At 46.4% G+C, this 23,688-nt stretch overlaps 1 protein-coding gene across 4 annotated transcripts in view; it reads left to right on the top strand.

Annotated features, from left to right (window-relative positions):
• LOC308551468 (steryl-sulfatase-like) overlaps positions 1-23,688 on the top strand; it is an 82,786-nt gene that overhangs the window by 38,060 nt on the left and 21,038 nt on the right. For all 4 annotated transcript variants that reach the window (XM_081126007.1, XM_081126009.1, XM_081126006.1 and 1 more), the window contains 6 exons: positions 4,816-4,956; positions 5,157-5,278; positions 5,387-5,509; positions 8,095-8,518; positions 9,478-9,614; positions 23,041-23,178. In XM_081126007.1, the coding sequence (XP_080982133.1) occupies positions 4,820-4,956; positions 5,157-5,278; positions 5,387-5,509; positions 8,095-8,518; positions 9,478-9,614; positions 23,041-23,178 (1,081 nt within the window). In that variant the 5' untranslated portion in view covers positions 4,816-4,819. The remainder of the gene's footprint in view (positions 1-4,815; positions 4,957-5,156; positions 5,279-5,386; positions 5,510-8,094; positions 8,519-9,477; positions 9,615-23,040; positions 23,179-23,688) is intronic.

Raw genomic sequence — 23,688 nt, 5'->3', positions numbered from 1 at the left:
ATATATCTCCTTACATATATATATATATATAAAACCCTGCATATATATATATATAACCCTGCATATATATATAACCGTGCATATATATATATATAACCCTGCATATATATATATAACCCTGCATATATATATATATATAACCCTGCATATATATATAACCGTGCATATATATATATATAACCGTGCATATATATATATAACCGTGCATATATATATATATAACCCTGCATATATATATATAACCCTGCATATATATATATAACCCTGCATATATATATATATATAACCCTGCATATATATATATATAACCCTGCATATATATATATAACCCTGCATATATATATATATATAACCCTGCATATATATATAACCCTGCATATATATAACCCTGCATATATATATATAACCCTGCATATATATATATAACCCTGCATATATATATAACCGTGCATATATATATATATAACCGTGCATATATATATATAACCGTGCATATATATATATATATAACCCTGCATATATATATATATATATAACCCTGCATATATATATATAACCCTGCATATATATATATATATATAACCCTGCATATATATATATAACCCTGCATATATATATATAACCCTGCATATATATATATATAACCCTGCATATATATATAACCCTGCATATATATATAACCCTGCATATATATATAACCCTGCATATATATATATAACCCTGCATATATATATATAACCCTGTATATATATATATATATAACCCTGCATATATATATAACCCTGCATATATATATATATATAACCGTGCATATATATATAACCCTGCATATATATATATATAACCGTGCATATATATATATAACCCTGCATATATATATATAACCCTGCATATATATATATATAACCCTGCATATATATATATAACCCTGCATATATATATATATAACCGTGCATATATATATAACCCTGCATATATATATATAACCCTGCATATATATATAACCCTGCATATATATATAACCCTGCATATATATATATAACCCTGTATATATATATATATATAACCCTGCATATATATATAACCCTGCATATATATATATATATAACCGTGCATATATATATAACCCTGCATATATATATATATAACCGTGCATATATATATATAACCCTGCATATATATATATAACCCTGCATATATATATATATAACCGTGCATATATATATAACCCTGCATATATATATATAACCCTGCATATATATATATATATATATATATAAAACCCTGCATATATATTTAAATTATAATAATATTGTTTGTAATGACTGCATCTGATCACTTAAGAGCTACTGTTGAAACACGTTTCAAATATACAACGTGGTAGCATCCGCTGTAATCGCCACGCTGTGCTTTACATGCCCAGAACCTATTCAGTGTATAGCCCCAAGTTTACACCCTTTAACCAACTTCTCCCCATCGTCTGCCCCCCGGCCCCTGGCAGCCAGCATTCTACTCTCTGTTTCTTTCAGTTCACCTTTTTGTTTGACTCTTTGGTTGTTTTTTATTAATATTATTTTTATTATCCTACCCATCAGTGAGATCATACAGTATTTGTCTCTGTCTGTCTGGCTTATTTTACTTAGAAACACTCTCCCCGGCCTCCTCTGGGTTGTCTCGAATGGCAGGACGCCCTCTTTTTCAGGGCTGCGTAGTATTCCATTGTCTCTCAACCGCATGTTTAAAGCCTGTTCATCCCTGAACAGATGCTCAGGTTGTCTCCATATCGTGGCTCCTGTGGACAGTGCCGCAGTGAACATGGGGTGCAGGTATCCCCCCGTGATCTCGACGTCATGGAAACCCTCTTTCCCGTCGTCTCTGTTGCCTGCCCGGTGGCAGAGACCGCATCTCGGTGAGAGTGTTTTGTGAGAGAGAGAGAGACGCAGCGGGCTCACGCTCCGAGCCCAAGACCCTGTTTGTAGCTGGGACTCAGCCCTCGACTCCCAGAAAAACAGATTAATTTTAAAAAAGGGAACAAACTTACCCTTGAGAGGGAGAGAGGGGGAGAAGTTCGCGGTCAGGAGACAGGGAAAGGAGTTTCTCCCGACGGCCGCTACGTGGGAGAAACGCTCCTCGGGCCTGCGTTCCTAAGGCAGCTGGCTGGGGGCCTGTGTGGAAAACTGCTGAAGGAAACGCAAGGCGGGAAAATGTTTTAAAAATTTATCTTTACCGTTGAAAGTACTACAGATGTCCCCATTTTTCCCCCCCACTGGCCCCCTCCATTTGCTCCCCCCAAGGCCTTCCCCACACTGTCGTCTGTGTCCACCGGTTAAGCACAGAGGCCTGTAAGTTCTCTGGTTAATCACCTAGTAAACTTGGGCAATAAGCAGGCAGAACACGCACAGCGCCTGCTACTCACTAAACACCGAGAACACTGCAGTTTTCAAATAACAATCTTCGCTTATTTATGTTCCCCACTAAGTGAAACATGACATATTAACTGGCTGCAGACACCCCCCCCCCCACGCACCGCATCCCCGGTTCCCGCCTGCTCCGATGGGCCTTATCGATCGCGTTCTCGCGGGAACAGTGGGCGATTAAGCGCGGCCTTTAATAGATTGCTGGTATTAGTTATGGATTTGCACGCCCCGAAATCCACTTAGGGACCCCCGATGCGCCAGCCCTCAGCGCCCGTAGGCATTGCTAATGGGCAAGTCTTCGGTGATCTTCAAATCCGTCTGCGCGTCTCCCTGTATTTAGAGACGGATGCTAATGTTCGAGTCCTTCTGCCGCCCGTAAAACTTTCCGGCCGTTTGCGGAACAGTTCATGGCCCTTTTGAACGGTCTCTTTGGTTGAGGGAGGGTGAGGAATTTTTTATTTTTATTTTTAATCTTCACCTGGGGATATTTTTTCCATTGATTTTTAGAGGGAGAGTGGAAGGGAGGGAGGCGGGGGGGGGGAAGAAAGAGAGAGAGAAACGTCAACGTGAGAGAGACACACCCATTGGTTGCCTCCCGAAGGTGCCCCAACCTGGGCAGGGGATGGCACCAGCAACCGAGGTTCGTGCCCGTGGTTGAAATCGAACCCGAGACCCTTTGGTTGCAGTCTTCTGCACTAACCACTGAGCCAAACTGGCCAGTGCTGGGTGAAGAATTTTGAATTCCACAGAGTCCACCTCGATTCTTGTTTCCACGTGGTCTTCCTTGACGCTTCTCCAACCGGCGGCTGCCCTCACGGTGCCCGCGGGGCAGTGAGGAAGGAGGGTCACTTTCCGCTCTCCCACCCACAGGCGTCGTCCAGAGTTGTTTGCTCATTGGCTCGGGCACCAAATATTGACTGTTTCACGTCAGGGCGTGTGTCTAGATAGGAGCACGGTGCCCTGTGCTTACCCACGGCTCCCGTGGGAGCCACGTGTCCATCCATCCCCAAGTCTCCCTGATGCCGTAGGTGCTGCCAAGGTCTTCTTTCGATTCCCAAGTTCTCCCAGGAGTCTGAAGTGGGTGCGTCCACCGGTCTGGCCCTTGGCTCGTTTCATCCTGTCCCTCCGCAGCTCAGGTGACAGGGCCTGGGGTGCCACTGGTCCCCGCTGCTCCTGTGTACACAGGTCCTCTCCCGCTTCTCGCATTCAAGTCCCGCTTCTGACGTCTGTGATCCTCTGCGAGGGGGTTTTAGGTGGCTGCATCCAAGCTCCACCCTCCCCGAATTCCTCCAGCTGTTACTTTTACTTTATGTTAAAAATTGTATTTGCTTTTGTTTTTTCAATTTATCTTTATTGTTGAAAGTATTACGGCTGTTGCCCTTTTCTCCCCATTGACCCCTCCTCCCCAGTCCAGGCCTTCCCCACACGATGGTCTGTGTCCATGGGTTACGCACAGATGCATAGAAGTTCTCTGGTTAATCTCTTGCCACCCACCCCCTCTTCCCTCTGGGATTCGTCAGTCTGTTCCATGCGTCCGTGTCTCTGGATCTAATTTGTTCTTTAGATTCTACCTATGAGTGAGATCATGTGGTACTTGTCTTTCTTTGACGGGCTTATTTCACTCAGCATAATACTCTCCAGGTCCCTCCATGCTGCCCCAAAGGGTATAAGATCCTTTTTCACAGCTGCATAGTATTCCACGGTGTCAATGTACCCCAGCTTTTTTATCCACTCACCTACGGATGGGCACTTGGGCTGTTTCCAGATCTTAGCTATTGTAAATAAAGCTGCCTTTAGTCTTTGAAGGAATAGGATGCTGCCAGGTGGGCGTGTGCTGTGAGGACAGCCACGCAGGATGGATGCATCCCCTTCCTGGGGTCATTGGCTCTGACCTCTTAGCCGGCACCCACAGCGGCCCCGGCTGTCCACCTCCTGCTCCTTGTGCCGTGAAAAATTTGCCTGCATTTCTGTTTCCCCTTTAAAAAGCTACATTTGTAGCTAATTTTAGAAAGACTGTGGCACTGGACATGTGATCTTCATGCAACACTTGCCTCTTCAGGGCTCCCACGGAGAACCTGAAGCTAATCGCAGGGCCAGCCTTCCATAAAGAGAGCGGGGCAGGTGGTGGGGTTTTCATTTTTCTAAACAGAACCTACATTCTGGTCTAGGGTCTCAACAAAAGGTCATTTCTGTCCAAGGACAAGGAAACGTTTGTTTGGAAACAGACTCCTAGGAAACAGGATACAATGTTTCGCCAGGCGATGTCTTTGACACTATGTCTCTGGAGACCTGTCCGCCGTCTGACACATGTGTAAGGAGGGAGGAAGGTTCTAGAGAGGCCGGTGGACGGTCCAGCAGGTGCCGGCGCCCCTCACTTCTCCTCTCCTTGACTTTGCAGAAACATGAAGATCCTCTGGCTTCTGCTGCTAGTTCTGTGCGAGGCTCAGAGCCACGCACCCTCCAAGCCCAACTTTGTCCTCATCATGGCCGATGACCTTGGCATTGGGGATCCTGGCTGCTATGGAAACACGACCCTCAGGTAGGGCCACGGGCCCGGCCACCGTGTGAACACGTGGCTCTGTGTATAGGCCGTTTTTCCCTTGATGGTGAACACGGGTTAGCAGAGCACAGCCCTCACTCTCGCTGGATTATTGAGAGCTGGTTCACTATAAAACGACACAGAGAAAGCTGCATTTTCAACATCATCGTGAATAACGGCTTTTTTTTTGTTTGTTTTAGGACTCCTAATATTGATAGGTTGGCCAAGGGGGGAGTGAAACTCACTCAGCACCTGGCAGCCTCGCCCCTGTGCACACCGAGCAGGGCAGCCTTTATGACAGGCCGGTACCCCATCCGATCAGGTAACCTCCTGGCTGCGCCCTTAGGCCATACTCCTCTTCCCGGGGGCCTCCTCCCAGCTCCACTCTTAACGGCCCCCCCATCCTAATGGCTGGTTTCCTCTGATTCAGGGATGGCATCTCAGTCTCGAATAGGAGTCTTCCTCTTCTCAGCCTCTTCGGGAGGACTTCCCAACAGTGAGATCACCTTCGCCAGACTCCTGAAGAGCCAAGGTTACACAACCGCTCTGATAGGTGAGGGCCGCTGAGGACAGGGAGGCGGGGACCTGGGCGGGCTGAGTGGGAGAGTGGGGAGGGCAGGAGAGCAGCCTTGTTGGCGTTGGAGTTGCTGATACAGCGGGTGCAACTTTAAATAGGGAAGAAATTATTTCAGTTTTAATTTAAAACACAGTGTTCCTACCTGGGTTATTTGTGTAGATGTGTGTTGTTGTTGTTGTGTGTGTGTTTGCATGTGTTATGTCTGTGGACGCATGGATGAATACGTGGAAGATAGGTGCATGGTGGGTGGATGGATAGATAGATACATAGATAATGATAGGCACTCAGAAATATGGATGGACAGATGGATGTAGGGGTAGATGGAAAGACAGATGAGATAGGTTCCTGAGACAAGGGTATATAGACTAATAAATGACATGGATGATGGATGGATGGATGGATGGATGGATGGATGGATGGATGGATGGATGGATGGATGGATGGATGGGACACAGATGAGATAGGTGACTGAGACAAGGGTATATAGACCAATAAATGAGATGGATGATGGATGGATGAGTGTTTGGATGGATGGAGAAGTGGAAGGAAAGATGAGATAGGTAATAGAGACAGATATATACATCAATAGATGAGAAGGATGATGGATGGGTGGGGGGATGGATGATGGATGGATGGATGGATGGATGGATGGATGGATGGATGGATGATGGATGGGTGGATGGATGGATGGATGGATGGATGGGTGGATGGATGGGTGGATGATGGATGGATGGATGGATGGGTGGGTGGGTGGGTGGGTGGGTGGATGGGTGGATGATGGATGGATGGGTGGATGATGGGTGGATGGATGGATGGATGGATGGATGGATGGATGGATGATAGGTGGATGGGTGGATGATGGATGGATGATGGATGGATGGATGATGGATGGATGATGGATGGATGATGGATGGATGGATGGATGGATGGATGGATGGATGATGGATGGATGGATGGATGGGTGGATGATGGATGGATGAATGATGGATGGATGGATGGATGGATGGATGGATGGATGGATGGATGAGTGGATGGACAGATAGATGAGATAGGTAATAGAGATAAAGATGAGATGGATGATGGATGGATGGATGGATGGATGGGTATGTGGAAAGGTAGATGAGATAAGTAATAGAGACAGACAAGAATAGATAGCTCAATAGACAGAATGGATGATGGATAGATAGACATATGAGATAGATAGATGGGACAGATGATCGATAATATAATTACACACACAGACCATACAAAACCACATATACACATCATGCTACTGATATTTTATTTTTTAAAACAATATGTTTTTATTTATTTTTTTAGAGAGAGAGGAAGGGAGAGGGAGAGAGAGATAGAAACATCGAAGAGAGAGAAACATCATCGATCGGCTGCCTCCTGCACCCCCCCCGCCCCCCGGGGATCAAGCCCACAACCCAGGCACGTGCCCTGACCAGGAATCGAACTGGTGACCTCTTAGTTCCTGGGTCGATGCTCAACTGCTGAGCCACAGCAGCTGGACATTGATATTTTCATTTTACTTTTTAATACTAAAATTGTGTCCTAATTTGTCTCAGTTGGGAATCAATTCCCATATTGATTGTATCCCATTGATACGAATGGTGCCATCTCCCTCCTTATTCGACGAATCATAGGAAATCTCATTGGGGCAGGATGACCAGTCTCCTTCCTCACACGTGTAGTCGTAAAACCATCATCATTTTTGTGTGTGTGAGGCACTCAGTAATTTAGTGGTACAGTTAACATTTTATAAGAAATGTTCATAGGTACTTAAAATAATTGCTGAATTATGCATATGACTTCATCATGCCTCAGGGGCATTCTTTTGAGAAAGAACTCATTTCCACTGTTCCCATTCAGGGCAGAAAATCAAGTCAGGTCCAAGACTTTAATTTTAAGGACATGTATTTTAAAAAAAAATCCATCTCAGAAGAACACGTGGTTGGGTGTTTTTTTTTCTATATACTTACATCTCCTGCCCATTAAATATGTTAGGTTTCGGTCTTTCGTTTTCATTTTTTTTCTTCTAATAACTAAATGACTTTGTGTTTTCTGGTAGAACAAATAGTTAATACCCTAGTGTTTGTGGGAAAGAAAGCAAAAAACTGTAGGGTCACTCCTATGTGGAATCTAAAGACAAAATAAACTGGTGAACAAAATAGATCCAGAGACATAAAAGCATGGAACAGACGGAGGGAGCTCAGAGGAAAGGCGGGGGTGGGGAGAGATGAACCAAAGAATTTATGTGCATAACCCGTGGACACAGATAGTAGTGTGGGGAAGGCCTGGGGGCAGCGGAGGAGAGTATCCATGGGGGGGGGACATTTGTAACAGTTTCAACAATAAAGATACATTTGAAAAAAATGAAAGAAAATCTAATTTTTGGACAAAGTTTAAAAACAAACTGTAGGGTCCCGGGAAATAGGACTTTGGTTAATAAATCGGCAGGAAGATCCTGCTCTTCCGTGTGCGGGAGGCAGAAGCTCACGTTCGAGTCGGGGTGTCTTTGGTACTAAACATAGCCCCCCCCCCGTTTGTCTTCCCAGGGAAGTGGCACCTTGGAACCCACTGTCACAACAAAACCGACTTCTGTCACCACCCCTCCACGCACGGCTTCGATTATTTCCACGGGATCCCTGTCACCAACCTGAGGGACTGCAAGCCCGGGGAGGGCAGTGTCTTCACCTCGGGCATCCGGCTGCTGGTCTTCATTCCCCTGCAGGTCATCGCCGTCTCCCTGGTCACCCTGGGGGCGCTCAGGTGGCTGGGGCTGCTGCAGGTGCCCTACCTCGTCTTCTGGTTCCTGCTCTTCCTGGCGGCCGCCATCCTCTGCGCCCTGCTGTGCTTCCTGCATTTCTTCCGGCCCCTGAACTGCTTCCTCATGACCGACCGGGACATCAGCGAGCAGCCCCTGAATTATGACAACCTCACGCAGAGACTCACCGCAGACGCCACCCGGTTCATACGCAGGTTGGTATCGCATCCCGTCCCGACGGTGCCTGGGAAGCACGGTGGTTTCCGTGAAGGTGGGACACCTGCCTGGTCCTCCTGGCCCCGTTTCCCCTGCCTTGCTGAATAGAAATCCCCAGCCAGGCTCTCTGGAGGGGCGTCAGGGAAGGAAAGGAGGACCGCCCACATGCTGGACGGCCGCCTGGCGACGCGGTGGGCTCTCAGGGGACTAGGCCAGGATCGTGCACGTCGCGTGGGTGTGTGACCGTGCTGAAAAAAGTGCCTGCTTGTGACAAGAGGGGCTTCAGGTGTCACCGTGAGCTTAATCATCCAATGGGAGGTCAGGAGAGAAAAGGTAACTTTGTCGTTTGACTCTAGAGTGTGTGTGTGCATGTATGTGTGTGCGCGTGTGCATGCACATGTGTGTGCGCGTGTGCATGTGTGCAGACGTGTGTGCATGTGTGCACGTGTGTGTGCACGTGTGCTCATGTGCGCGTGTGTGCATGCCTGCACTCGCGTGTGTGCATGTTTGTGCATGTGTGCACGTGTGTGCCCTGTGTGTGCGCGCGCGCGTGTGCGTGTGTGCATGTGTGTGCATGTGTGTGTGTGCGTATGTGTGCACGCATGTGTCTTTTGAAAGGCGTTTGAATTCATAGTAACCACCATAGAGACAGGGAAGGGTACAATTCAAGAGCAAAGCAGCCATGACCCGCGGTCTTGTGTTGTCCTTGGAGACCGTCTCAAGGACGCACCCAGCACTTGCATCTGCCGATCCGTAGAGGCTGCCAATGAGTCACTAACCCTGTGAGGCACTATGGGGCCTTCTCTCTCCCTGAATTAAGAAGAAAAAAGGGCCACCCTTAGGCGTCCTTTCGTGGTGTGTTTTGAACCGTGCCATGGCATCGCGCAATAATAGTTCGATATTCATCAGAATGGTGGCAAATGGGCTTATTTCACTGTTGGGATTTTTTTTTTTCCAGGAACGCCGAGACGCCCTTTCTGCTCGTCTTCTCCTGTATTCAGGTGCACACGGCCCTCTTCTCGTCCAAGGATTTTGCCGGGAAAAGCAAACACGGCGCTTACGGGGACGCCGCCGAGGAAATGGACTGGGGTGTGGGTACGTGTGTCTTTATCTTCCATGTGTGCTTAAGATGCGGCTGAGTCTTTCTCTCCTCCCAGCCGAATTCCTACGAATTTCCACCTAATTCCTGATACTTTTATAGACTGTAAATGGGCTTTTTAATGACCCAGAAGTGTAACCAACACAAGCTATTTCTGAAAGGTGAACAGAATATGAAAATCATGTGCAGCCCGTGGATATAGATGCAGTGCCCGGGGGAGTCCGGGTCTATGGGCCGGGGATCAGACATTAACGGAAAAACAGGCCAAAGTATTAGTTCTTACCACCACTTATTCTAGTAACGATTCATTGTGGGCAACACTTTTGTCTTTTGCAAAATTAGCAGAGTGGTGGATTGGGGAAGGCGGAGACCTGCACGCGGGTACAGCCTTGGCGAGTTTCCCATGGGGTCTCCCATGGGTGCTGATATCATCGCTGCCACAGTCCACTGGATCTGCTTCTTCTAGATGCCGTGTCCCTCTTGCTACAGCTCTGAGAACTTCAGAGCCCGTTGGCCTCCATATACTTTTTCCTTTCTGGAAAGAATAAGACCCTATTTCTTATAAATGGGCTTTTTTTTTTTTTTTTTCTGGGTACTGGGAAGACTTCTTATTCAGGCTTTCTTTTAAGAACGTGTCTTGTCTGTCCATCTGAGGAACCAGGACTGAGCTTTCTGCTATTTTCTTTCACACAGCTAGGCAGTCTCGGGCCCATCCCACAGTGTCGGGGTAGCAAGAATGTGGGGGTTCAGTGAAGGCGCGGAAACCAGTGGGTTCTGAACTTCCAGCTCAGTCCTGGCCTTCGCTAGGGATGTTGTCTGGTGTTGACATTGCTCAGTCCATCTGGACAAACGGCCCAAATGTCACCAGTCAGCCAGCTTGTTGAGGAATTTGTATATTTGCTTCCTCTTTGTTTTCAGTCTCTCATTTTTTGTCCCCCCCCTTTTCTGAGTGTTGCTACGCCGATTGTTTTTAACCTTTAAATCTCGATGTTACGGAAATATTTGAACCTTGCCACGTGTTTTTGTTGTTGATCGCAGTTTGTTGTTGTTAATGGTCAGTTTCCATTCAATATGATTTTGTAATAGTTTTAGTGTCAGATGGACAGCATAGTGGTTAGACAACCATAAGCTTGTTGGTCTGTTTTTTTGTTTTAAATATGTTTTTATTGATTTCAGAGAGAGGAAAGGAGAGGGAGAGAGAGAGAGAAACATCGATGATGAGAGTCATGGATTGGCTGCCTCCTGCACGCTCCCGACTGGGGATCGAGCCCACAACCCGGGCACGTGTCCTGACCGGGAATCGAACCTTGACCTCGTGGTGCCTGGGACAATTCTCAACCCCTGAGCCACACCGGCCAGGGCTGTTGGTTTGTTTTAAGCGGCAAATTGAAAGTGATGATGGTCGCCCAGTGTGAACAAGTTCTGCTTTCTGTTTGTTTCGCTTTTTGCCTTCTTTAAATCTTGGAAAGAGCGCCGTCCTAAAAAACAAGAAGGCCGGACTTACATCCTGGCTTCTAGCCCTTTCTTAACTATCTCCGTGAACTTGGGAGATGTCTTTCATCTCTAGGCTTCCGCGGCGTCATCTCTCCACGAAGAATCCAGAGGAGGCACGTTGTAAGTCGTTGGGTCTGTGTGTGTGTTTCCTGTACCCCTCTGTGACTCGGTAAAACAACAGATGATGAATTCCAGGGGAAAACACAACCAGAATATTCCCCCTGATGAGATTTAAAAGAATGGATTTTATGTCGAGCTTTTACATACGCTGACACCCACCTGCCTCCTCTCATTTCTCCTTAAAATGTCGCGTGTCCACCAGGGTATATTTCCTGCCCCTTAATAGTGCAGATCAGGAGAATATTCTGCAGCGTGAGTAGATGTCTGTTGGGTGGCAAGCAATCCCACGCTGGTGGAGACACATTTATACGCTAAGTTTTATTTAACGACTTCATTTTATTTAATTATTATGGAACATACGCATACCCTGACTCATTAAAACTCTAACTTCTGATTTTTTTTTACACCCCTTTTATTTAAAATGACTGGTCCCTCTAGAACAGAACAAAGACTATTTTTCAGCCTTTGAGATCTGCGGCAGAGCCTGATCTAATATTAATAGATGACTGATTTCTTTTTTGCCCAAAAACAAAATCCTTCCCCTAAGCCCTGACATTAATTTGCGAGGGCGTTTCCACCGCTTTACAAACCCAACACACGCGAGCGTTGTGAGGGGCATCCCTTCTCTCCAAGGAGAGCCTTTGATTGTCACACGGGAGCCGACCGCGGCGTCCTGAATAATTATGCAATAAAACAAAATGGGGGCATTTGCTTAAAAAGAAAGGCTCCCTGCTCTCAGATAGGAGCACTTAACCGGAGAGAGTACATTTCTGTCATTCTGGGCATTTTCTTTCAGAAATGTGGGAGGCGTCCTGGTTCTGTGGACCATGACCTTCTCCACGGCAGGTGCCTTTGTACCTGTAAAGGCTGAAATATTCGTCACAAAGGGCCTTTATTCTGTAATCGTCCGCCGTGGCCGATTCCTCCCCACGCTGTTGGGCTTCACTGCCTTGTTCTGAGCTGCGTGATGGCTTATCTGGTATTAACGAGATCCAAGGAGAGACTGACCGCTCAGACGTGGTGTGAGGGCTATGAAAGGGGCTTTGCTGTAAAACCACGCAGGCTCGGCTAAAATCCTGGGACTGTAATGCAATTCAGGGATGGGCCAACATTCTCTCATGATCACAGTTACCACCTATTAAGTGACTGCCCGGCGCCTGGCCCTGAGCGTCCCATGCACTCCCCTCTCTGGGTGCAGGCCCCTGATGTTTGCAAGGCCCTGTCCAAGGTGCTGGAATTTCTAGGCCAGCACGGCCTTCTCTTAGGTTTGTGTCCAGCTGTGGGGTTGGATATCGTTCCTTTGCAAGGGTGTTAAAAGCAGTTGAGCAAGTTAGGACTTGAGATTTATCTTCCTTTAAATGCAGGACAAATGTTTACAAATCAACCTCCTTGCTTCTAGGTCTCGAATACTAACATTGCAGGGCCTACAAAGGCAATGCCAGCATCCCCCTTGTCACACCTTTGTTCTTTGCAGGATGTAATCTCAGCCCTAAGGCTGGGTATTTCCCTTGGGATCACTGCATCCATTTCCTGTCTTGAATTTTTTAAACGCTCTTATTCTTGATAAATGGGACCTTCTTTTAAATGTGGGACTCTCGCGTAAATGGAAAGGTGGCATTTGAGAGCATGCAGCTAAGACTAGATGGCACGTTAATGATGATTAAGCTTTCGGGGGATATTATAGTTACCTCAGTGGTGCCTGGCACTGTAGTAAGTGATTTGCATGAATGTAAGAGATATGATGATGGTGATAGTGATGGTGGTGGTGGTGATGGTAATGATGTTGATGATGGGATGCTGGTGATGATGATGCTCATGATGATGGTGATGATGGTGATGATGGTGGTGATGGTGATGATGGTGGTGATGATGGTGATGATGATGATGGGATGGTGATGATGGTGGTGATGATGATGGGATGGTGATGATGGTGATGATGATGGGATGGTGATGATGGTGGTGATGATGGTGATGATGGGATGGTGATGATGGTGGTGATGGTGATGATGATGATGGGATGGTGATGATGGTGACGGTGATGACGATGGTGATGATGATGCTCATGATGATGGTGACGATGATGGTGATGGTGATGATGGTGATGGTGATGATGATGATGGTAATGATGATGGTGATGATGATGGTGATGATGATGGTGATGGTGATGGCGATGGTGATGATGGTGATGATGATGATGGGATGGTGATGATGGTGGTGATGGTGATGATGATGATGGGATGGTGATGATGGTGACGGTGATGACGATGGTGATGATGATGCTCATGATGATGGTGACGATGATGGTGATGGCGATGGTGGTGATGATGATGATGGGATGGTGATGATGGTGATGGTGATGATGATGATGGTGATGATGATGATTATGGTGATGGTGATGGCGATGGTGGTGATGGTGATGATGATGGTGATGATGATGATGGTGATGATGACGATGATGGTGATGGTGATGATGGTGGTGACAGTGATGGCGATGGCGATGGTGGTGACAGTGATGGTGATGGCGATGGTGGTGATAATCATGGTGATGATCATGGTGATGATGGTGGTGATAATGTTGAAGAAAATGATGAATGAAAATGATGAAGATGAAATTGGTAAAGATGGTAGGAGGAGGATAAAAGTCTTGATAATGGTCAAGATCAAGAAGCCCACTTTACAGGGAAGTGAGTCGTGGAGATAGGGTAGGATTTTAATCTGACTCTCTTGCACACCACCCCGCATGGCTGTTTCCCACATGTCTAAGTAAATTCCCATGCAGACTGAATTTGGGAAATGCACCTGTTAAGAATGCGAGAAAGTATACTGGGATCTGTGTGTCTGATGTATGGTCGAGCAAGGTCCTTTTAAGCATAAGCAAGTTAATACATAATAAAGGAAAGGATTGCTGTATTTAACTACAAAAAAATATCTAAAATTCCCTGATGTCAGAAAAGATAGCAAACTAAAAAGACCAACAACAAACCAATTTAAAAACATGTGCAACTTATAGGTAAAATAAAAAAGAAAATCCTTGAGATATAGAAAGAGTTTGTACAGAGATATTCAGGCAAAGATAAATGCCAGAATAGGGAACTTGTCGTAAGAATTGATTGGCTCCGTTCACGACGCATTTGCTAGCATTGAACGTTATGATTTCTAAAAAATAAGAATAATGAATGTCTTTGGTAATATGATGAGTGAAAGAGGGTAACTCTTTTGAAAAGTTACCTATGCCACATTTTATTGATTCCTAGAAAGGTCAAACATTTTTCCTGTTTTATTAAACAAACAAAAATCTCTGTTGTCATTTATCAAGTGGGGTCAGCACGTTTTCGGAAGGCCCGTAGTCCGAGGGGACATGACACAGAGCCGCGGCAGCCAAACCTTCCTCAGTTTGCTCTGCTAACCACTCCACTAAGTTCAGCTTTGCCACATGCAGTTTAAATATTCAGCTGTTGCTCCCGATTTCCAAATCCCAAGGCATATGTGACACAATTTTTTTTTTAAACATGTTTTTATTGGCTTGAGAGAGAGAGATAGAAACATCTATGAGAGAGAGTCATTGGTCGGCTGCCTCCTGCACGCCCCCAACTGGGGATTGAGCCTGAAGTCTGGGCATGTGCCCTGACCTGGAATCGAACCCTGACCTTCAGATTCATAGGTCAACGCTCAACCGCTGAGCCGCGCCAGCCGGGCAGCACTGGGTTTTTAGGGCTTCGCCTGCCTGTCTGAGTGCCTGGGGCTCTCGTCGGCCACCCTGTTGTGATGGCTGTGACCCCGGGGACGCAGGGACCACGGGCACTGGTGCGAAAGTGCCTTCCTCTGACTCTGGTTTTCCGCCAGACGCATGTGGGTCATTCCGCGGGACACGCACAAGGGCCCTGTTCTTCTGGGTGCGTGTGTGTCATTGACTCAGGGAAACACTGGCATCCTCTGTGAGCCCGAGGACTAGCCGGGCTCATTCAGACTATTTGCAGGAGACGCGGCGCCCTCCCCGATTCTCGCTGATCCCAGAAGCTGGCTGAGCGGAGATGCGAGAGCCTTGCAGATGGTGGGAGCAGGTGCAAGCGCAGGCGGAGAAATCACACGTCACAGCTGTGAGGGGGCGGCGGCTCTAATGGGGAGAAATCACAACATTTTCACGGCGGCCGGGGGCCATGCAAACTAAGGACGGGTTTCCTGGAAACAGACGGGAGCGAACGGAGAGGGAGCCGTCCGCAGGACAGCGTGTTCATCTTACCCTTTTCCATTCTTCGGTGTGTTTTCTATTCCTCACGCGAGGATATTTTTTCCGTTGCTTTTCAGAGCGTAGAAGGGGGAGGGAGAGAGAGAGAGAAACACCGATGTGAGAGAGGCTCACGGATGGGCTGCCTCCCACAGGCACCCCGACCGGGACTGGGGATGGAGCCTGCAACCCAGGGACGTGCCCTTGGCCGGAATCGAACCCAGGACCCTTCAGTCTGAGGGCCGACGGTCTAACCACCGAGTCCATGCACGGGGCCAGGCAGGGTCTGAGAGCCTGGGTTTCAGAATCAGACCTCCCTCTCACTTCCTGCCTTCCTCCCGGTGTGACCTTGAGAAGGTCACTTATCTTTTCAGAGCATGTCTGCTGTCCTCTGTCAAGGGCACGTCCCTGGGCTGCAGGCTCCATGCCCGGCCCCGGTTGGTGTGCGTGCAGGAGGCACCCCATCCACGTGTCTCTCTCACGTCGATGTTTCTCTCTCTCTCCTGCCTTCCACTCTCTCTGAAAAGCAATGGAGAAAATGTCCTCGGTGAGGAATATCTATCATCTATCTATCTATCTATCTATCTATCTATCTATCTATCTATCTATCATCTATCTATCTATCTATCTATCTATCTATCATCTATCATCTATCTATCTATCTATCTTTCTATCATCTATCTATCTATCTATCATCTATCTTCTATCATCTATCTGTCTATCTGTCTATCTATCTCTCTATCTATCTATCATCTATCATCTATCTATCTATATCTATCTATCTATCTATATCTATCTATCTATCTATCATCTTCTATCATCTATCATCTATCTATCTATCTATCTATCATCTATCTATCTATCTATCATCTATCTATCATCATCTATCTATCATCTATCTATCTTCTATCATCTATCTATCTATCATCTATCTATCTATCTATCTATCTATCATCTATCTATCTATCATCATCTATCATCTATCTACCTATCTATCATCTATCTGTCTATAATCTATCATCATCTATCATCTATCTATCTATCTATCTATCTATCTATCTATCATCTATCATCTATCTATATCATCTATCATCATCTATCATCTATCTATGTATCTATCTATCATCTATCATCTATCTATCTATATCATCATCATCTATCTATATCTATGTATCATCTATCTATCTAAATAATATATAGCTATGTAGATCAATAATATATAGAGATATATATATTGTGACATCAAATAACAGATGAGCCGCCATAACAAACAACACCAACTCCCCCATCCCCACCCCCCTTACACCCCATAAGCCACCACATCATTTTTGTCTCTAGACCAACGCCTGGAAAGCAGATAAATAATCCACTCTTAGGACTTTTATTTCGGGCCATAAATTTTTCTTTTACGTGAGCGCTTTGGAACCTGATTCCCTACAATAGATAACTCGCAGGCTTCCAAGCGTCCCGCCGGTGGGATCCCTTGAGCTCCAGGCCGTGGAGGGGATCAGGATGGAGCCTGAGATAAGCTCGGCCGTTTATTTCGGGGAGACATGCGAGAGCGGGTGCGCCTGCATGGAACGGACCCCGCCTCCCGCTGGAGAGAATGAATCTGTTTGTGCACTGACAGGTGGGTTCTGATGTGTGGATGTTGGTTATGTTTCTCACGCTCTGTAAGCCCACGGAGAGCGGCCGTGCTCGGGCGGGGACAGCAGGGCTTTCCTGGGCCCCTCGGCGGCGGACGCGGGCGAGCATCTGATCACAGGCTAAGAAGATTCGACTCTGGGTGGTGGGCCCCCATTGCCATGTACGGAAGTGATGTAGCAGAGAACTGTGCACTTGACGCTTATATAATTTTATTAACCAGTGTCTCACCGAGACGTTCCATTTTTAAAGAAGCCGGCTCCCTGGAGTAACGCCGAGCGTTCCTCCTGTCCGTGGAGAGCCCCAGCCACCGCCCGGTGCTCCCTTAACATTCCGGGCCCAGCGGGGAAATCTCACTCCCACCCGTAACCTCGTGATGGGACAAAGGACGTGCTAACGCCATTTAGGGGGACATTTGAGTTTCCCGTGTTCCCTGGAATGACACGGAGTAGGCGGGAGTTATTTCTTAATTGTTTCTGGTGGGTGGCGGAAGGAGATTTTTTTATTTTTTTATTTTTATTTAATGAGCCAGTGCTTCACAGAAGGTTGCTCCGATAGTTTGTGTGCTCTGTGGAAGAAAAGAGAAAGCCAGATCAGGTGGAAATCACGAGGCGTCTTTGAGGCAAGATGAATTCTTTCCGTTTTTAAAAAAATGTTCAATTACAGTTGACATGCAGTCCGGTCGTATATCAATTAGTTTCAGGTGTACAGCATAGTGATTAGACATGTATATAACTTACAAAATAATTACCCTGATTGGTCTAGAACCAGCCTGGCCGATGTTTAAACTCCGTTGCAGGAGCTCAGGGGCGTTGAGCATTCAGTGAGGGACCAGTCCTGGGTTCAGTGTTTTGGATGCAATACCCTTTATTTTTCCCGGCAAAGCTCTATTATAGGTTATTATTTTCAACTTTGATGGAAATATTCCTGGGGAGCAAGCCAGGGACCCAGCATTCAACAGGGTCTGATTCTGTCGGGACCCAGAAGCCAGAAATGGAGCCCTTCGTTTTTATGTGTCAGCGCCCCCTTCAGGCGGGACCTGGTGCTTTGCGAACCCCTTTTGTTCGCCCCCCGGGGTAGCAGGTCATAGGGCTGACCCTCAATTGTGGCTAAACACGTGTCTGTGGGGTGACCACACCGAATGAAGGGATTCTGTAGAGTTTAATGTCCCCCCCCTTCCCCGCAGCTGGAAGACAAAGGAGCCAGATTTCCCCATTTCCACGGTTTCTTATTTGAGGCTTACGGAAGTGTGGTCAGGGAGTCCTCATTTTTTGATAAGCTCGCTCTTGTTGTCTGCGGTTAAATAACAAATTGCTCTCGAAATGGCTTATTTCCCGTAGTGTTTGTTTCATTCGGGGAACAAGATGAGAAAGCTTCAGAAATAAAACATTTCATTTAGAAGCCATCCTGCAGTCCACCATCGGTAATTCAAAGCTATCATCCGGTATAAATTGGCGGCATTATACCTGGAGAGCCTTCCTGAAAAGTAATATTTGCGGACCTCTGACTTGCGATGTGTTGCTCTGAATAAAACGGGGAGCTTTGTTTGCAGGGGAGAGTTCTGTTCAAAATTTTTAGGAGAGAAATATGTCAGATCTTCGTGCAGGCTGGGGGGAAGTCTGTTTACAGTTGTGCATACGCAAAACACAGAGTTGATTCGTTTATTATTTTTTATTAATGATTGTATTATTTTTCATACGGACGGCTATCACCTTACTTTTGCTCCACCCGATCTGATCCATTTTAGGCAAAATTAAATGCGGAATGGGCTCTGGGGCTTTACAGGTGAGAGTCTAGCTTAAGATCTAAACAGAAGGGGATCCCAAGTGTGTGTTTCGGGGGGGGGGGGAGACTGAAAGGAAACCAGAAATCTGACAATTTCTCCACCAGTTAAACCAAATAGTTTGCCATCTGTCAGCTAGATCCTCTCGTATAAATCTCAGCCCAGCCGTAAGTGACGCTTTGGATGAAAATGTTAAAGTTAGCGCCCTGGGCAATGAATAAAGAACATTGACAGGCGCGAGGTAAATATCTCATTGAGGCCATTTGAAATATAGGGATTCGGAGGGACTGCCCAGGGAGGAGGTGTGACAGGGAGATGCAGCTGCTGCGAACAGAGGGGACTTGTCACCAGGAGGCTTGGGGACAAAAGGTGTCCCTAATGCTCTGTCCTACCTGAGCATTTACCCCTAGCTCACATTCTCTATGTGCTTCATCAACTCATGTTGAAAGCGTGCATGAGGAAGACCTGAGTCAGCGCGGCACTTAAAGGCATTTTTAAAACAGCACTGCACTGTTTTTGGGGGGGTTTTAAAACAGTTTTAGGGTAACAGGAAAATTGAGTAGAGAGAACAGAGAGCTTTCCTATACTCTTTCATTGGCACATAACTTCCCTTGTAGCATCTTGTATCAATGAGGTCCATTTGTTGCAGCGGATGAGCCAATATTGATACATTGTTTCATCAGCTAACGTGCATAGTTTACAGGAAGGTTCGCTGTTTGAATTGTATGTTCTATGGGTTTGGACAAGTGCTATTTATCTGCCTATTTATTTCTCCCTCCAAACCCCTGGCAACCCCTGAAATTTTTACAGTCTCCACAGTTTTGCCTTTTCTAGGACGTCACAGAGTTGGAATCAGACAGTGGGGAGCCTTTTCAGTTTGGCTTCTTTTATTTAGTCATACGCATGTAAACGTCCTCCGTGTTTTTTCATGGTTTGATAGCTCATTTATCTTTAGTAATCAGTGCTATTCCATTGTCTCCATGCACCATCCTTTGTCTATCCACTCACCTACTGAGGGACGGCTTGGATGCTTCCAAGGTCTGGCATTTGAAAATAAACCCGCTGTAAATATTTGTGTGCAGGATTCTGTGTCCACAGACGTTGTCTTGGAAGTCACGTTTTGTAAGAAGGAATTTCTTCACAGGATTTTCTTCATGCTGAGATATTTGTAAATACATGAAAGGTGGATTTCATTTGAAATGGAGGTGCCCGGTTGCATGCCCTTTTGCAAAATACTAATTACAACCCAAGGAAACAGACCCCTCAGTCTCCTGCTGCCTGTCTAGTCTATTATTTCACTTAGAAATTATATGAGCCAAAAGGGGCATTTTTTCCTTCAAAATGGAAGTGATCCTTCTTATTTCAACTCATTAAACTAATTACGATTTTCAAAGCGATGGGGCTTAAGTTCACATCAGAGCCAAATAACACCAAGCCCTAGCATACAGGTGGTTTGCTGACCTGTACCAACAACACCAGAATAAATGTCTGCCTGCTAAAGATTTATGTCGGGAGACGGGTCCCTCAAGCGTCCCACATGCATCTTATTTCTTGGTCCTGAGTGTGACATTTATGTATATGGTGAGCCTTCTATGGGTGTTTTTTATACGAGTTAAAGAACTGAGAAAGAATGGGACGTACTACAGCTGGTGGCATTTGCAACAAAATAGCCAAAATATATCTTGTAACAAGAGACTTGGTCTTGCATTTAATTGAGGAAGGTGGAAAGTGCTTCAGCTGGTGGCATTTGCAACAAAATAGCCAAAACGTATCTTGTAACAAACGACTTGGTCTTGCTTTTGCATCGGAAATTGGAAATCGTCTCTGCCTCCTCCATGGAGGGTTGACTCTGTGTTTCTTCTCTCCGTTTCTCGGCCAAGTAGGTGAGGGTGCCACCCTGGGGTGGGGGGATATCTCCACTTGGGAGGACCTACCTGCTGCATAGGATGTGGTTGTATTTGGTTATTATGTCTGTGCAGAGGATGCCTGGTGTTTTGTAGAACTCCAGGGGTTGGGGTTGCCCTACAGTGATGAGAAGAATGCCACCCAAAATTTGGTGCCCGTGTCCAGACCGATAATGCCCCACCCCCACCAGGTGGATATGAGCAGGTTTATTACACATGGAATGAGGCTTCTGGGGAGAGCATGGTAGCTCCCCAGCGGGTAGGAGTCGGGGAGTGGAAAGGGCTCCTCCAGGTTCACAGACACAGCAGGAGGCAGCACCCAGGGTTTCTTAGTTTATTGAGCGCAAGTGGATAGGAGGAGGGGAGGCCTAAAGGCCCTTAACAGTTGCAGATCATGAAACCTGGAGTCAGCTCTGGCCGGTGGGGCTCAGTGGTTGGAGCATCAGCCCGAGCACCGAAGGGTTGCTTGGTCAAGGGCACGTACCTGGGTTATAGGTTTAACGCCCAGCCCTGGACAGGGCATGTGCAGGAGGCAACCAATCGATGTCTCTCTCACATCAATGTTTCTCTCTCTCCCCTCCTCCTCCCTCCCTTCCATTATCTCTAAAAGCAATGTAAAAATCCTCGATGAAGATTAATAACAACAAAAATGGACTCAGACTCTGATATCCCAAAGTATACCTGCCTGCACTGACTGATTAAATTAAGCCAGCAGCCTATGAGTACATAGACCTCTGTGGAAATTAGAAATTGTATCCCTCTAGCTTGAGTATCATTTTCTTCTGACGTGAGAGCCAGCGATGGCCTCCTAATCAGAGAGTCCATGTTCAGCCCCTTCTTAAATCCTCAGCTGGCTTGTCTTTGCCCCATATGGAAAATTGGGGGCATGCATGGGAGTCGACAGGAAAGTTCAAAGACTCTCACGTGCCCGTGATCCACCCCTATTTAATCTGCAGCCCGTAGTCCCCCTCATCCTGCATTCATTGGAAGACCACAGCGGCCATCCTATCATTTTGTCCGTGGCTATCTTAGTGCGTATCTCTGATTTTTTTCCCCCTTAACATCTTTTTGGCTTCTCAGTGATTCTCACTGAGTCCATGCACGGGGCCACGCGGGGTTTGATTTCAGAATCAGACCTCACTCTTACTTTCTGCCTTTCTGCCTTCTTCACTGTGTGACCTTGAGAAGGTCACTTATCTTTTCAGAGCATTGCTGCTGTCCTCCGTCAAAAAAAAAAAAAAAATCTAATTACTCATCGGGTTCATTCAGTGTGGTCTAAACAAGAGAACATTTAATAAGTCATTTGCATGTAGACAATATTCAAACAACGGTATCATTAATTTTTAATGCTGTTGCTATTGTTATTACTTTGAAGTGTTGTTATGTGGGGGTAGGAGACTATGTTACATTTGAGGAAAGGACCTGAAGATAAGAGAAAGGAAACTATGAGAAACAGTGATACGATGGAAGGTTTTGGACTTGGGTCTCTACCGTAGGTATTAAAATAGGCCGTTCATCATAAAATATCTGTACACAGATTTGTTCCTACAAGAGAGACATGAAAGGGTTGCTTTTTTTTCCAGTCGATAAAGACAATTAATGACTAGGCTTCTTTATGACCTGAGGACCGTGGCCAGCTAGCTGGTGATTGCAAAAATCTGGGCTCCCTCTTCTGGCAACTTCCTCCAAGCGACCGATGACCTACGAGCCTCATTCTCGTAGAATATTTCATCCGTTCTCTGTACGGAATCGCTCTATGATGCCGAGGGGTCCAGATGATAGGTGTTCCTTGATTCAACGACTGAATCTTCTTGTCGTCTCGGCCAGGGTCCCTGCCACAGTTTGTGCTCTGGATTACAACACGTCCTCTGTTGGGATCAGCCGGGGAGGGCTCCCGTGTATCACACCATCTCCTTCCCACCCCAGGGAACTGGAGGACAAGTCCACGAGCCAGATAACCTCCCTTTCTCTTGTAAAGATTGAACTGCCCAGCCGGTGTTGCTCAATGGTTGAATCTCGACCTATGAACCAGGAGGTCAGGGTTCAATTCCCAATCAGGGCACAGGCCCGGGTTGGGGGCTCGATCCCCAGTCGGGGGCCCGCAGGAGGCAGCCGATCCATGACTCTCATCACTGATGATTCGATCTGTCTCTCCCTTCCTCTCTCTGAAATTAATAAAAACATATATATTTTTAAAAATTGGTTTTAAAAATATGCAGCTGTTTTAAACTTGACTATTTCCCCCCCTTCAGGGCAAATCCTCGATGTCCTAGAGGAGTTAAGACTGGCTAACAACACCCTCGTCTACTTCACCTCGGACCAAGGGGCCCACGTGGAGGAAATTACCACCAAAGGAGAGCTCCACGGAGGAAGTAACGGGATTTACAAAGGTGAGGGTGCCGATGAGCTCTGGCCTCACAGCTCACCCGTGGGCCACCTTTTCCGTGAGCTGATGCATCTGAGGATTTGCTGAGGAGAGAGGGGGGGTGCAGGTGACACTGACCGTTTGCTTTCACGGTTGACTTTTTGGATACGTGAGCGGTATGGGTCGGAGAGAGAGTGTCCAGGGTCCTGAATGATGTTTGGGAACTGGGGCTGTCCTGCAATCCTAGAAGCATACCACTAGCTACTCCAGTTTCTGTTTGTTTTTTAAGAAATCTATTGGATGTGTTGGAAATGTCTGGCTGTTTGGCTTGAGTGCTGGAAATGCCATCCACGTGTGACACTGTGTAAAGTCTCAGCCTTGAACGCAGAGCGTTACCCCTGTGTTCAGTTCAGTGCCAGTCAAGTTCACAGCGAATGTTGCTACAATGTAACGCTTTAAAGCAAATACGCAGCTTCCAGCCAACGACTTCTAAATGTCAATGTATCTCGTTTGCTAATGCCTCCAGCTGAAATGC

The sequence above is a fragment of the Miniopterus schreibersii genome, assembly GCF_964146895.1.
Source record: "Miniopterus schreibersii genome assembly, chromosome: X".
NCBI lineage: Eukaryota > Metazoa > Chordata > Mammalia > Chiroptera > Miniopteridae > Miniopterus > Miniopterus schreibersii.
The sequence above is the reverse complement of the archived record's forward strand: the minus strand, read 5'-3'. Positions and strand labels throughout refer to the sequence as shown.